Source organism: Pagrus pagrus (genome assembly GCF_965226575.1).
Source record: "Pagrus pagrus genome assembly, chromosome: 9".
NCBI classification, from domain to species: domain Eukaryota; kingdom Metazoa; phylum Chordata; class Actinopteri; order Spariformes; family Sparidae; genus Pagrus; species Pagrus pagrus.
The window spans coordinates 20,159,988-20,176,714 of NC_140193.1; the positions used below are offsets into that span (position 1 = coordinate 20,159,988).

A 16,727-nucleotide genomic window follows, 5' to 3' on the forward strand; every position below is an offset into this window, starting at 1 on the left:
CACTGGCGTCACATTCGTTTGGGTTCCTGCTTATGTGGTAATTTTGATGTACACTACTCAAAATTAGTTAGTGATATTGGGATGTAGGTGCATAAATGCATGTGGATGGATGGATGGCAACAGCTCTGGGATTGGGAAGCCTCCAAAAACTGTAGATGTGCTTGTTACTTGCAAGAGAGAAAGGACATGATGGAAAAAAAATCTGACAACTCAGAAATTGTAGAACTTGACTTATAAGCCTACTCCACAAGATGGCAGTGATGCGACACTTGTGGATACTCGAAGAAGCAGCGGAAGACGAAGAAGTTTCTTCTGCGGAACCTTTTTTCTTGTCTTGAGCGCAACACGGAACTCATGACGGCTACACTAGTAATGCTAACCAGCTGTGTAGCTACGAGCTAGCCTCGCCGGTTCCTGCTGACAGTTACCTTACGGTCACACCGGTTAACTTTCGTTATTAATTTAGTGAAGTGCTCCGGAGCTGAATGACAGTGACAGGACTGTCTATGTGTTACTGTTTTGTAAAAATTTCATGCAGCTGAGGCGCCAAAAATGAGAGAAGGGTGAGTATGTGGCTACATGTAGAGGAGATAGGTGGCTCAGTTAAAGTGATAGCACTAGCAGCTACAGGAGCAAAAGATAGCTTGATAGTTAGCATGCCGTTACGGAGCCAACGTTAACTCGTAGTAAGCTGACGTGAATTTTAAAAGGCTTAGTTCGATGATATTGTCAGCAAAAACGTCTAAATTGTGTGTACGGCTGTCTCTGCTTTGACAGCTTGTTTTGACAGCCCATAAATTGATGGCTTAGTGATAGCTGCCGGGTACGTTAAATGTTAGCTAGCCAACGTTAGCTGGCTAACGCTAACTGTCAAAGCACTCCTTACGTTACTCGTATGTGTTTTTCACCAGGCTGACAGTAGCTGTCACCATCTTTTCATTGTGGGTGGGGCCAGGACACTTTCCAGTCTTGTAATATTTATAAATGTTTCCTCAGTTTGCTTCCAGCACAGTTATCATTAATGTAACGTATTCCCTGAAGTCGTGCTCAGTCCTGGTCCTGCAGAGCCCCACCTCTACATACTGTAGGCTACCTGCTACATCTGTTTCTACTGCCCGAGGCTAATGAGACAAAGTTTGGGTTTTCAGTTGAAGAGTTGGAGCCCAACAGCTCTTAAATTGGCAAACACACCTGATCCATCTAATCAGGTTGAGGTATAACAGGGAAAGATGGTGAAGAAAATATGCCATCCTGGGGTTGTGACAGCCACTTCCATCAGCTGCCAGACAAACAATGGTTGGGACTTAATGCAGTTGTAATTGTGAAAGGATTGTAGTAGATAGACGGTTTTTCTTGCCCTTTTCCCAGAACACAGGATGGGAATGGTGTTTTTCCCGGCTGCTGAGTGATCTGAGTGACAGAATCAGTAGCATCAAGGATGATGAGGGTGTTATTAAATTCATGGCTGTTACCGACAAACAGTCTACATTTTTAATTGCCACTGTGTAAGGTCCACTGGTTTGAAGCAATTGTGTTTTACTTCAGTATGAAATGTACATACTGCTTATTTAAGTGCTTTTATTGTATTTATTATAAACCCCCTCTTGTGAGACAGTTAAGTTGGCCTTGCACTAACTGCTAGCTTTGCATCTATATAGATTCATATAATATTTTCATAATAGAGGTGATTCAATGAAGTAGATTTACATACATTTTGCTGGTGATAAAGAAGATAAACCTAAATAATATGTATATTTTATGAATACGTAAATATCCACCCATCACTATTCAATGCTTGGCACTTAAGGATTTTAAGGTTTTATATATATATATATATATATATATATATATATATATATATATATATATATATACATACATACATACATACATACATACATACATGCAAATTCTGACTCTTTTGGATGACGGCCGACCAGACTCACAATCTCAAAGCGTCAGTATTACCATCTTACTAGCAGGAGCTTTGACAATGCAACTTGTCGGAATAATGTTAAAGCCATTGATTTATTTCAACTTTTATTTCTTTCATCACATTCCCAGTGGATCAGAAGTTTATGTGCACTTTGTTAGTATTTGGTAGCATTGCCTCTAGATTGTTTCACTTGGGTAAAACATTTCTTGTAGACTTAGTAGACTAAGTTCTTCTCACCATGATAATAAATAAATAATTTGCTATAATTTTGGCCCGTTGCTCCCAACAGAGCTAGTCTAACAGAGACATGTTTGTAGGCCTCCTTGATTGCACACGTCTTTCATTTCTGCCCACAAATGTTCTTCTGGGTTGAGGTCAGGGCTTTGTGATGGCCACTCCTGTACCTTGATTTTGGCGTCCATAAGCCATTTTGCTACAAATTTGGAAGTGTGTCCATTTGGAAGACCCATTTTAACCAAGCCTTAACTTCCTGGTTGATGTGTTGAGATGTTGGTTCATATATATATTTTCCTGTCCCTCCTGTAGCATGGCACCCCCACAACATGATGTTGCTACCCTCTTGTTTGCTTGCTGTTGGGATTGTGTTTTTTTGGCTGGCAAGCTTTTCTCCAAACACAGTGATGGTCATTTTAATTTTAGTTTCATAAGACCAAAGGGCATTTGTCGAAAAAGAAGATCTTTGCCCTGATATGCAGTTGCACACCGTAGTCTGACTTTTTTATGGTGGTTTTGGAGCAGTGGCTATTTGCTGGGCGGCTTGTCACATTCTTTTAATATAGGACTTGTTTTACTGAGAAAGATCTATACGTTTGTACCCTTTCGCTCCAGCATCTTCATAAGGTCCTTAGTTGTGGGATTGTTTTGCACTGTTTGTGCCAAAGAACATTCATCTCTAGGAGACAGAATGTGTTGCCTTCCTGAGCGGTATTACTCGGCCGTCATACAGCTCAGGAAGTAGGATGTAGTGTTTGTACTTGCACAATATTGTTTGTACAGATAGATGAGATACCTACAGGCATTTGAAAAATGCTCCCAAGTATGAACCAGATGTCTGGAGATGTTTCTGGAAAGATTTTATGAGATCTTGGTTGATTTCTTTTGAGATCACAATGATGCAAAGGAAAGAGTTACGGAGTTTGAAGGGAGATCTTGAAATACATCCGAAGACACCTCATATTGAGTCAAATTGTGGCAATTAGCGATTATCAGAAACTTTGAAAGCTTTGACATAAGTTTCTGGAATTTTGCTGTTAAAGGAAGAGTCAGCCTATTGTATGTGAACTTCTGACCCAATGGTTTTGTGATATAGTGGATAATAAGTGAAGTATTCTGTAATATATTGCTGGAAAAATTTTGGTCATGCCCAAAGTTGACAGATTTGCCAAGTTTGTACACACGTAATTTCTGGAGTGGGTAAAAAAAGAGTTTTTAATGACTAAAAGTGTATGTAAACTTCTGACTCCAACTGCAGATTAACTAAAACTGTTTTTTTAGATGCTTTTCGTGATCATGTGCATTTATATTCAACCACTTTCCCTTCTCTTTGTTCTGTCTGTATTTACAGAGTGTGTGTCGTGTGACTCAGCTCTTGCGTAGCCATGGAGAAGCCCTGGAGGCTGTGGGGAGCGATGGAGCGTTGTACCCTGACTCTGGCCTCCTGGTCTTGGGGTGCTTGTCGAGTCTCCCTTTTGGCCCTCATCCTCACCTTCCACCTGTACGGAGGATTCTTTCTCCTAGCTCTCATCCTAGCCTCCGTGGCAGGTATTCTTTACAAATTTCAGGATGTGCTTCTCTACTTCCCGGATCAGCCCTCGTCCTCTCGCCTTTACGTTCCCATGCCAACAGGAATCCCACATGAGAATGTGTACATTCGAACCAAGGACGGTGTGAAGCTTAACCTCATCCTGCTTCGCTACACAGGAGGGGACACGCCTCCTGGAGTTGCCCCTGGCAATCAAAGCAGCCCCACTTCCTCTGCTCCACCTACTATCCTTTATTTCCATGGCAACGCAGGTAATATTGGTCACAGGGTGCCAAACGCCCTGCTGATGCTGGTCAATCTGAAAGCCAACGTGGTGCTGGTGGACTACCGTGGCTATGGAAAGAGTGAGGGTGAGCCCAGTGAGGATGGGCTGTACCTGGATGCAGAGGCCACACTGGACTACGTCATGACGCGTCCTGATCTGGACAAGACAAAAGTGGTACTGTTTGGCCGCTCACTGGGGGGCGCTGTGGCTGTGCGCTTGGCATCTGTCAACCCTCACCGCGTAGCAGCTATTATTGTTGAAAACACCTTCCTCAGCATCCCCCACATGGCAGCGACGCTCTTCTCCTTCATGCCGATGCGCCTGCTGCCCTTGTGGTGCTACAGGAATCAGTTCCTGTCCTATCGGCAGGTGGCGCTGTGCCGCATGCCCTCACTGTTTGTGTCCGGCCTGTCGGACCAGCTCATCCCACCCGTCATGATGAAACAGCTGTACGAGCTGTCTCCTGCGCGGACTAAACGCCTGGCTATCTTTCCAGAGGGGACACACAACGACACATGGCAGTGTCAGGGCTACTTCGCTGCTTTGGAGCAGTTCATGAAAGACCTGCTGAAGAGCCACGCCCACGAGGAGAGCGCTCAGCCCTCAGCTAGTGTCACCATTATTTGAAGAAAATGAAAACAAAACAGCCAGGGACTGACTACGGGTAATGGGCTGGAAGAAGTGATGGCTGTCACTGAAATTGATTGGATGGACTTTACTGATTTTTGGAAAGAATGTACATTTTCTATGCTTTTGTCTGGGTTCTCCTTTTATTTCACTCTTTTTACCTTTCTGTAAATGTAACATATTTGTTAAGATGATTTGACTATTTCAAGGATTTAAGAGAGGCTAGCAATGCCATCGTGGGTTCTTTTGAGTTGCAGCTATGAATGCATGTATTTATGACCTTTTTATGAATGAAGCCAGAGCATACATGCACACACTGCAAGAACTGTCACAACCACAAACGAGTTTGTTGTGATGGGTCTATTGAAATTAATTAAAAATCACTCAAACAATTGCTCAGAGTATAATGACCATACGAGGACCTACAATGTTTCAGTGAAAACCAATTACTACTGGAATCAAAAAGACACTTCTTCTGATATACAAAACGAGACACTGATCATTTGTAGGCCTATACTGTAAATAATATACATCCTTATTAATCCACTGCACTTTTTTGTTCAGATTTACACAAGTGTTGAGTTATGTAGGCTAACATCTTCTGAGCAATACTTTGAGGGGCATAAGGATGTTTTATTTCTCTCCCCGTTTGGTGAGGAACATTAATATTTAAAGTACTTGCAGCAGCTTTGCATAACATGTCATTGTAGTGATCAATATTTATATATACCCTTGAAAACGTTTGTCTGGCACAATAGTATAAAAAAACTGTTGAATAATTATATTCAGCCACAAGAAGTGTTGGCTGAGATGAAGCGGTCAGTAAGATAACATTGACATGTCGGTTACTTCTGCCTATCAAAAATACGTTTCTAGAGATCTTATTTCCTGTCAAGTTACTTCTGTTCCAGTGCGATTGGGAGAGGCTGCTGTTACTGTGTCCTGTTCAAACACAGCTAGCACACAAGGAGAGTCTTTACTCTTAAATGGGCTCATGTTGTTTGGTAAGGATTATTCGTGCTCTGTGTGGTTTGTTATTAAAGGATGGGTTCAGATTTTTTCAAGTCGTTGCACAACACTAATGCATGCCAGATGTGCAGTGAAAGACTAATTGTTCCTACTGACTGTGAAGAGATACGTTTTTCATGCGAGTCCATCAAAGTTGAACAGATCACCAGTATGAGTCAGACAGGACAAGAGTGTATTTTCCAAGTAGAACGTTTCCTCTTTGTGTTGCAAATCACTAACTTCAGCTGAACTTTTGACTCTGGTTTTTCATACCAAGCTAATTCCAGAAAATGTTGTGACGAGGGATGTTAATGATTAATTTAATCCAGTTAAGAATTGAACCAATAAGAATGTAGTAATCGATAATCAGAGACGGATACAAATACATCTGAAACTTTCATATGAAAAAAATACAAAAAGACATCTTTACAAACTGGTATTAGATTAGTTTAGTATGGGTTAAATTTTGTCGGGCCAGATGTTCAATAGCGACAGTATGAAGCACCGTAGTTAAAATAATTTCATTATGTTGTGTTATTTAATTTATCGTAAGAAACCTCCACTTTATCTGTTCTTTGAACTCCTAATGTAGCCTACTCTGATTTTGCATCGGACATAGATCGTGTCAGTGGTTAAAACAACGTCCGACAGAAAAACGTCCAACATATTTCATATATTATTAACAATGAACTGATAATCAATTGTTGAAGCAGCAGACTATCAATTAAAGAAATTGCTTAAAATTTGCATCCCTTGTTGACATTTTGTAAAACATAAAACAATTTAATATTTTTGCTTATCCTTTCCTTTCAAACAAGTTGGGACAGGGGCAACAAAAACTGGGATATGTTGTGAAATGTTTGAATGAAAAAACACCTGTTTGGAAGATTTCAATGTTTAAAAAGTGTCTCGACTGTTTTGGGATTTGGGTTGTAAAAGGGGTTAGGTCGTAGATATACTTGCTTTTTACAACGAGTTTGTGTAAATATTATGACTACCTCGCGTATCCTGCACCTATTTGGAGTGTCAGTTGTGCACGTCCTCACAAATTAACTATACACATCAAGTTGCAATACGCACATAAAGGGTAGGGGCAGTTTAGGGCCAGTATGCAGATGTGACAGGGTTAAGGGTCAGTAAGCACATCAGCAGCAGCAGGGACAACAAGCCAACGTGTGCCATGCTAGTGTTATCCTCCAGTACTACGTGTAGTATGTGAACTACTACTTTCATGCCGCAAGCAGTTGTCTACACAAACGCTTGGCTAAAAAAACAAGTTCATCCCCGTCCTCTAAGGCTTAGTAGGGAAGATAGCAATGACTCTTTCTGCATACATTCATATGGGCCTTTGAGTGTTGTAATAAAGGTGCAAAACCTAAGAATTAGCCACCTGGAAACAAATCGGGCAGTGTATCGCAAGAGTAACTGCTAACAGCTGCTAACTGTATTCAGTTTATACGTTTACAACTGTAGCTACTGTTGTTGTTAGCTCAGTTAGCTGCGCAGCTAGCTGGAGTACCATGGGAGTGTTGGTGTTTACGCCGCTAGCACAGGAGCTTTGGACTGCTAGAAGAAAGAGGCTTGCTGGTTAACATGCTAACTTCAGTAGATATTTCTTCAACATGATACATAGACATCTTTGACATAACGTCGAAATGTTTGATTATTTTTGTCAACTCTTGAATGAAAATCTTACACATTGCACCTTTAAGATAGTCTTGAAAAAATCTGGACCCTCTCCTTTAAGAACCAAAAATCAAGTGTGAGCATTTTTAATCAAATATTGTGATTATTTGTTAGCTATAATCATTAGCATCATAATTGTTGATTGGAGGATTCCTGATTCTTGTCTCACCCCATGCTTGAGTGGCAAAATGGCTTTACTCACTTGGAGGGCTTTTAATGAGCTAATTAACCTTTCCTGCATGTCTTCCAGGGGGTGGAGCAGAGCCCGACGACACCGTTCTATCTGCTCCTGCTTTCCAAATGCAGCATGCTGCACTGCAGTGGTATCAAAGCCATTTGAATACAGATCTCCTTAGCCATATTTGATACTGTTTGTGAACAGTGACAATTGAACAAACATCAAAAGACTAAATTTGTTTGTGTTGATGTGATAACTTTAAAAATGGTCTAAAGGATACAATGAATGTAAATTGTGGTCTTAAATTAACAAGTGTGCTTTATAAGAAATGTATAGATGTTGATTTCTCCCTCTTTGTGTGACTTTTTGCCACCAGTGGCACAGAACAATTTCAGACATTTTTGTAGTATATCACATTCATAAACTTGAGTTGTATGCATTCAGTTTAATGATTTGTTTTTCCTTTTATATGTTGGTAGAGCACATTGTGTTATCTGAATTCAACCATGTAACTATTCAGTTCTTACTTTACACACTTCTACTGTTTGTTTTTTTGGCAGTGCGCCGTCTCTTCACTCAAGAAACCATGTAGGAACTTGTCATCATTCACTTGATTTATTCTTTTAGTGGCTGGCTTAAAAACAAAATGAATAACTAGAATATTGGCTTTTTATCCAAGTGTGTTGTTTCTGTTCAACTCCCCGTTGATGAAAAGAAATGGAATCAAAGTGAATGTCTGTTCATTTTTTTCTATAAAACAAAATAATCTGCCAGGTATTGTCCAAATGCACTATGGAACATGTTTTTATATGTTCATATGATTGTGAATAGGGTGCAATGAATGCTGTTGAAAGCGTTTTGCATAATTTGGAATTTGCATTACAAACTGGCATGTGATTACATTGAGTCATGACCCTGCACAGTGTTGACATTATTTGTGTACATCGACCATGACTTCTGGATGGATATCTGAATGGTCTGACATCTGAATGGCTCATCTTTCTCTTAAGTGTGAAGCAGTCAGTTTGAGGGGTTTTCCATTTTAGAGTAATTTCTTTTCTATTTCGAGACAATGTTAACTTCTTTTGTAAGCACACATTTTCACTTTCTATTTTCTGTACTGTAACATGCAATAAATTGATACATTAAAACGGCTTGTCTCATCTCATTTTTGCTGTAAACAAGCTTTTTTAATGTAACAGTTCCAAATTCGTTGATGCAACCTGGCATCACTTCACTTTTTATATTCTGGGAAGCGCAGTTTGTTTTCTTTGACATGTCTCTGTTAATTTTTGTACTTCCTTCTTTCAGTAAGCTCCTCGTTGTCAAATTCAAATCTGAAACTGACATTAATAATGTTTATTCCTCCTTCTTTGTCTGACACCTCTTTCTTTATTTCCCCACCACGCTGTCCCTCATCTAAATGCCAAGACCGCCCTTCCTGTTTCCACTCTGAAGCTATCATACATGTTGTTTGTTTGAATGCGAAGGAGCTGAGATGTGTTTTATCATTTTGAAGGAGCGAGATGAAGAGAAAAGGGAGAGAGATTTGTAGAGGCTGCTGGCGAAGCAGGAAGCTGAGTGTGGTTAGCTGAGCGGAACAATAGAGGGGAAGCTGCATTAGCCTTATTTGTACAGTATTCAGTCTGCGTAATCCCTCAGACTGAAGTGGAACCTGCCACTGGAGGACAAAAACGAGAGTTAAGGAAGTCAGTGGAGCTTTTAGGTAGGAATTAAGGTAAAGCTGGGCGCATCCGCTATCCCTGGCACAGTCGGTCGGCAGCATAGTTCAGGCTTGAGAGCGGTCATGCTGCCAGTTTGAGCTCTCTGTAGATTGTGTATGGGACCACCGATGGCAGTTTTGGCAGGCATGGAGCCTGGGACTGGACACAGGGTAGGCGAAGGGAGGCTGTCCTGGCCGGTTTTCCTGCTGACGCTGGCTGCTGTCACCTCCTCCTCTCTTTCAGCTCTGTCCCTGTACCAACTGGTGGCTCTCAGAGCTGAGGTGGAGGGGCTCAGATCAGAGGTCTGTCGCAGGAGAGAGGAGGGACAAGATGCCAAACACGGAGGCCAGGTGAGAGACGACTAATCATTTAGAACCCAAAAACAAACACCCCATAAGACGAGCATTTCACCAGCATGCATTGTGGCTTTATTGTGTCTGTTCAGACTGAGAATATCAGCAGCAGGAGAAGCAGCCAAGAGCCCCTTCACCAACCTGGGTCTCAAGATGCTTTCACACTGATAAGAAAGAGAAGACTGGTCTCTGGAGCAGAGCCATCAGGTAAGACACAGCGGGCTGCAGCTGAGACCGACTTCACTGTTAGTGCAGTTTGTAGTTCCTTTAGTTCAGTGTGAGATTGGTGGTGAACATGATTTCTGTTGTTTAAAGTGGTGATCAAGGTTTTTAATAGATTCCTTATTGTTATGATATTCAGTGGTAGAAGGTAACTAAGTACATTTACTCAAGTGTGAATTTGAGGTACTTGTATTTACTTACTTCATTTCATTTTATACAACTTTATACTTTTACCTCACTACATTTCAAAATACATTTATCACAGAGCTGATGAAAAGTTGACTTTTTGAAGATACACAAATCTCACAGGACAGCAACGCTTCAAACACATGATGATCTTATAGAATATGATTCATTGCTGTAGATTATGTGTATACTCCAGTTAAAAAGAGCTCAACCTTAAACATCTGCAGCAGTAATAAAATATACACATTATTTCAAAAACATTAGAAGTAAGGGTATAACATTGACAGGGACCATTTTACTGCATAATCAGTACTTTACTTTTGATACTTTAACCCTTGTATGGTGTTCGGGTCTGTGGGACCCGTTTTCATTTTTTATCAAAAGACAAAAAATGATACGATTCATTATTTTTTTAAACTCAGACTCATTGGTCTTGGCTCATTTTCTGTGAAGAACATGTATCAGAACACATTTTCAATGACCACACACTGTACACCCCCCCACACATTAACATTACATACAGGATGTTCAGTTGTACTGTGTTTCTGCCATTCCCGCACAAGGTTGCAACATTGTTGCAAAATTCAAGCACCAACACCTTCTGCTCTCACATTCCTGCACATTTTACCCTCCGTCTTGCTGTAACCAATCTTTGTTTAAAACGAGTAGCAGTTCATAAATGTGATCTAACAAAGGTAAAGGGCAAATATTAACCATATATGCTGTTTATATTGCTTGTAATTGGGATGAAGTAAACATCTGTTGAGTATTTTAACATAAAATTGATTGATTGTGTTGAATTAAAAACCCAAAAATGCAGCGGGTCCATCAGACCCACGAACACTGGCTGAATAACAAAAATATGAACACTAAGTCAGTTTTGCTGATAATGCTTACATACTTTTACTTAAAGGGTAACTCCACTGATTTTACACATTAAAGTGTGTTTACAAGCCTTGGGGAGCACTATTGCATATATCTGCGATGCAGAGGGTGAAGTAGGCCGGCTTCATCACTCCATTTGGCTGTGTACATTGCGAGAGAAAATCATGTGCAAACGTCAAATGCCGCTGTTCGGACGCATCACGCGATTCAGAGGCATTCGGACGCATAGGCCCATTTTAAAAAGTTTATTTTATTTTTATTATTATTATTTTAATACGTTCTGCAGAGAAGGGAGACTAGTGTCGGACACTGTTTGGAATGAAAGGGAGAAAACATGACAGAGTAACACGGCGAATATCGCTAGTATATAGTTTTTTGGGTTTTTTTGAAGACGTTGGTTTAGGAGGCAGCCCTTTGTTGTTAAGGCGGCCACCTTAACAGGAAAGCGCTGCGGGAAACCCTGGCACTGGAGGCGATTCATCAGACCACATGCAGCTTCCTCTGGAGCCACAAAAGGCTTAATACTACTTTTTTCACATATGCAGTAGTGCACACTTTAATGTGTAAAATTGTTGGAGTTTCCCTTTAAGTAAGGTTTTAAATGCAGTACTTCTACCTGTAGTGGAGTATTTTCACCGTTACGACCACTAAAGATATTTTCTATACCATTTTCAAGTCAGATGTCAGCTCAAAATCACAAAATGTCTCTCTGTGTACACATCACCTTTAGCCCCTTGATTCAGACATTAAACCCCGCCCCCAGGAGACATTGTTTTTGACAGTCTAACACCCAAGTGTGAATGACTCATCAGCTTTGGTGATAACCGCATGAAAAATAAAACGCCAGATGTGGAGACTTCATGCTCGCTAACTAATGGTGTGAAAGTTAACACCATCAACTGAAGCTATTTAACCATCCCTGGGGTGCAATATTTACAGTAAACTTCTGATTAGTGCCGACGTCAATGGATTTCGCCCACAACAGAAAAAGTGAAACAGCACAAAGAAAAAGAGAGACAGCCTTTGAATCGACTACATGCAGGCTATAAGGAAACTGTTGAGCAGTTTTAACATATCTAAATGTCTGTTTTGTTTTGTCACAGTTTCTCAGCCTTGCCTGCAGCTGTTGGCAAACAGTAGCAGGAGAACCTTCACCAAAGGTACAGTATGTCTGGCCTCAGTTGTGATTGTTTGATGATTTGTTATTTTATTTTATTTTATTTGACTTTGATATCGTTTTTGTTAGTTATTTACATTCTACCATTTTATATAAGTTGCATGCTGCATCAGAGCCAAAGCCATTTTTAAATTAATTAATTTTATCAGCAGTCTTTTAAAAATGATTCCAAAGATCAGAAAAATGCTGAATATAGGATCTGATAATTGCTACTTGCTACTTCAAGGTGCAATATGTCAAATTCAAACTCAAAACAAACAGAGGGCAGCATATCACCAGAGTAACCGCTAACTGCTGCCAACTGTAGCTGCTGTTAGCTGGTTAGCAAAATTAGCCATGCAGCTAGAGGTCCAGACTGTGAGCTGGGGACACTGAGGAGTTGCTGGTGGTCACACAACTAGCACAGGAGCTAGCTGGTTAGCAGGCTAACTCTAGTAGATATCTCTGCAACATGTAGATGTCAAAATGTCCAAACTGTTCTTTCATCACATTTTTTATGTTTTCAACTAAAATTTTATTGCATTTTGAATATTGCACCTTTAAGTTCATTTCATATCAGATACTAAAAGTAACATTTTTACTTAAGTACAATCTGTATGGGTGACTTTTACCAAAGTTACAGTATATTTGAACACCACAGCTTTACTTTTACTCAAGTTTGACTTCTGGATACTTTTTACAACACTGAGGTGCTTTGACACGTTTTCTTTTTATATTCTCATTCCTTGAATCAGAATACTCCCGGGGGGCGAACGGAGATATCCCCTGCACTGATACACCCTGTACCGCTATTCCCTGGCGGACTGGGCTGAGGAGAGGCTCCGCCCTGGAGGAAGAAGAGGACAGCATGTTAGTCAGAGAGGAGGGCTTCTACTTTGTGTACAGTCAGGTTGGTCTCTTTGCTGTCATGTTATAAGTCGTCCACATGGGGGCGCTGCTAGTCTGCTTGCCATTCACCAGAAAGGGAACACATCTATATATATGGCAGAAAAACAGGGTGTGCTCGATGTAGACGCACAGCTGGTTAACAGACCTTGAAGAAAGGTCAAATAAGGAAGAGAAAATGCAAATGATGCATACATAATGAACCCCTCACATGACTGTTTATGCATGCCTGCGCCGTACCTCGTGGATTTAACCCAGTATTTGTGATGTGCTCAGGTCTACTACACGGACAGAATCTTTGCAATGGGTCACGTTGTGATCCGGAGGAAGAGGAACGTGGTGGGAACCGAGACTCCATATGTGAGCCTGTTCCGCTGCATCCAGAACATGAACCCTAACTACCCTTACAACACCTGCTACACAGGAGGTGAGCCTGTCTTATTGTTTATGTCCAGCTATGCTCACCCTTTTTACAACAGCTGTTACAGAAGGTCAGACAGCATGTTTTTCTCTCTCAGGCCTGTGTGTGTGTGTGTGTGTGTGTGTGTGTGTGTATGTGTGTTTGTGTGTGGATTGACTGCATACGGATCTGAAGTGAACATTTCCGTCTCCTCAGGTATTGTGAAGCTGGAGGTCGGGGACCACTTGGAGCTGGTGATCCCTCGTTCCACGGCCAGCGTGTCCCTGGCCGGAGACTCCACCTTCCTGGGCGCTGTCAAACTCGCTTAAAGTGTGTCACGTCACTTTGGACCCGAGGGACACTTGTGAAGCGAACTGTGCACCAAGGCACAGTTGTGGTGACCTCGACTGACTTTGGGTGTTGTGAGAAGAATACAGGAAGCAGCCGCGTCTGTACTGGCTGAACGATTGACTGAGTTTCTTTCAGCCTGAGGGGGCTTTAAATGCCCTGTGCGGTGATGGTCTTTGCTCTTAAGATTGCATGCACCTTATAGCTGCAGCTGTGTTATGTTGATTTCTACCACACACCAAGACACAATAATGTAACAACTGTCCGAATCAAGTACTTTTTTCTTCAAATAATCACAAACACATCGCAGCAGCAGCATAACTGTGCTGCCGAAACAGTTCTTCTCATATGCTTTTATCATTTTAGATATTTGAACATAGACACAAGTGGTGTGATTCATCATCTGAATGCCATGATTTGATTTAAGTTGACCTATATATGTCTGCAATAAAGTGACGGCTCTTGCACAACAGATGACATCATCTGGAATCTGGGTGGAGGTTGTTGTTCCCTTGTCGACCACAAGAAGGAACGACTTGAGTGTGACAGAACATCCTGCCAGGCGGCGCAGAGAGAAATCGAGCAGGGGAAAGTGTCTATTTTTAGATTATCTAAGCAAGTGATGTCTGCGTATTCAAAGGAGCTGCTGCTTAATGAATTTGTAATACCTGAGGACCCAGAAGAAAACAGTGAAACATCCTCAGTGGATGATTATTCACTATATATCACGTTAAAGGATAAGTTCACCCAAAAATGAAAATTTGGTTATTATCTACTCACCTCATGCTGATGGAGAGGCGGGTGATGTTGCGTAGTCCACAAAACATTTCTGGAATTTCACAACAAAACAGTTTTGCAGCTTTCTCCTAAACAACTGAAGTAGATGGAGACATGTTTATAAACTAAAAAAAACTAGAGAAAAAAACATAAAACAGCTCAATACAGCCTGTCCAGTGCAATCCAAGTCTCCAGAAGCCCCAAGATCCCAAATGTGTTTGAAAAGACGGCTTTGAAACTTTCACTTTGAACCAGGAGAAGCTGTCATTCAGATGTCTGCAATACCTCTAAAAATGATGTCATCTTGACTCCTGTAAGGATGTCGCTTGGACATCAATAGTGAACGTCAAAGGGGCTCTGTGGAACTTGTGTTGGAAGCCTGTCGTTTGTTTACGTCAGCAGACTAAACTAAACTAGCGTTAGCTACTGTTGCTCTCTGTGAGCAGAGTGGAGAGAGGCACCGAGACGAGGCACTCGAGGACGTGCTTAAGGTCACAACCTTCAGACTGTCGCGGAAAATCCGACCAGAGTCCTTCACTTAAACAAGTTAAACAAACTGTCCACAGGCTTGTATAGGCACCGAGAGAGACGGGGAAGGTCTCATTTATCACGTCAAGTTACAATCAATTAACATATGGGCAATAAAAAAGTGATTATTACATGTGAATTGCTAAAACTTGTTCCATAGAGCCCCTTTAAGAAGACGTCTTAAAAAAAGACGACACAAAACCTTTCATCCCTCAGTGGATGTTTTCTGAACGTTCCACGAGGATGTTAAACTGACTTCTTTTGGACGCATCTTTGTTCAGTCGATACAAGTTTGGGGCAAAATATTCCCCAACCGCAATATTGTATTGTTCTAGTGTGAGTTTTGTTGCTGCGTAATAATGACTAAACACACTAATCCACTCGCTCTTTGATAATGCTACCAGCTCAGAGCAAATCCTAAATAGTTAAGGGAAAATACTACTTACATAATTAGCGAGGAATAAACCATAATTAAATCACAGACTGCTCTCTAAAATGTAGAAATGGTGACATAATTGAAAAATGTTTGTTATTTTGTTTTGTTTCAGGCCTAAACCCTTTAAAGCCATATTAAATCTAATTCAACGTGGCCTTTTAGAAGTGATTTACTCAGTGTAAAAGATAAGTGTCCCATATATCACCATAATACAAGATGCCCCACTATGTTGCCCCAGATAAGGTGGCATCCTGTGATGTTTTTCAGCCAAATATTTTCGACTGTAACTTCATTTTGAAGAGACTGATATAGCTTTTGGGTCCCCCCCTACCTGCCACTCTGTCCATCTGTTTCTCCTTCTCTGTTTAACTCTCTCACACACATACACACACACTGGCCTTCTGTCCGTCGGGGCAAAGAGTTAGACAAAGCCCAGTGGGTGGTCACTTCTCCACTAGGCATTTTGCCCTTGGAGTCATGGCTCCATTTGACAAGAAGAGAGACCGAAAAGAAGGGGGAGGGAGGATGAAAGTCTAAAATAGAAGGCTGAGAAAGAAAGATTTCACACAGACTTAATGGAGAGCAGTTGCCATTAGTGGAAAAGCAAGCGGAAGAGGAGAGAGAGGCTGAAGCAGATAGAGAGAGCGGGCCCGGGGCCGGGGTGCTGCAGCCATGGCAGTCTGAGAAGCTCTTTGATGATCCGGTAAACAGAGCAGGCGGCTGTACAAACACCGATGGAGAAAAAGGAGGAGACGGTGGGGGATGAGAGGAGAGGGGAGCGCAGACCTCTCCTATAAATGTGTCAAGCATGATGCCCCCCCCCCTCCCTCTGGGCCAGAAATGTCTTTGTGCGGTGCCATGGTGACCGCTGGTGTGTTGGCGGAAGCTGATGTCATTGTGGGCTCGCCTCTCAAAAGAGAAACCAGCGTCTGACCGGAGAATCAGGAAATGAGACCTGCTGAGTACACATGCTGGCACTGTGTGTAGTTCACACACTCGCACACATGTTGCAAATACACACTGTTGTATTATCAAACACAAAGGAAAGCAGACGGATAAACATCACACACACCGCACAATGATCGAGTCTGGTATCTTATCATATCAGTGACAGTCCGATCAACAATTGTCCATCATTTATTGTGATTTTTAGCTGGAGCTGACAAAAAGTTGAAAGGTTGTCACTCTAATGTGTACAAGGAAAGTCGGGTGAAGTTCGGTAGTCCACAAAACATTTTTCTGGAGGTTCACAGCAAAACAGTGTTGCAGCATTCTCCTGAACAACTGAGGTAGATGGGGACTTGTTTTAAAATGTATAAAGAA

General features: G+C 41.4%; 2 protein-coding genes across 2 annotated transcripts; both read left to right on the forward strand.

Moving 5' to 3' along the window:
* Positions 1 to 211: 211 nt before the first annotated feature.
* On the forward strand, positions 212 to 5,009 carry abhd13 (abhydrolase domain containing 13). Its single transcript, XM_084361478.1, has 2 exons — positions 212 to 563; positions 3,522 to 5,009. The coding sequence occupies exon 2, from the start codon at positions 3,556 to 3,558 to the stop codon at positions 4,609 to 4,611; it is 1,056 nt and encodes a 351-aa protein (XP_084217604.1). The 5' UTR covers positions 212 to 563; positions 3,522 to 3,555; the 3' UTR covers positions 4,612 to 5,009.
* A 3,915-nt stretch (positions 5,010 to 8,924) lies between these two features.
* Positions 8,925 to 14,145, forward strand: tnfsf13b (TNF superfamily member 13b). Its single transcript, XM_084361479.1, has 6 exons — positions 8,925 to 9,557; positions 9,653 to 9,767; positions 11,957 to 12,013; positions 12,765 to 12,919; positions 13,192 to 13,342; positions 13,532 to 14,145. The coding sequence occupies exons 1-6, from the start codon at positions 9,324 to 9,326 to the stop codon at positions 13,642 to 13,644; spliced, it is 825 nt and encodes a 274-aa protein (XP_084217605.1). The 5' UTR covers positions 8,925 to 9,323; the 3' UTR covers positions 13,645 to 14,145.
* Positions 14,146 to 16,727: the final 2,582 nt, after the last annotated feature.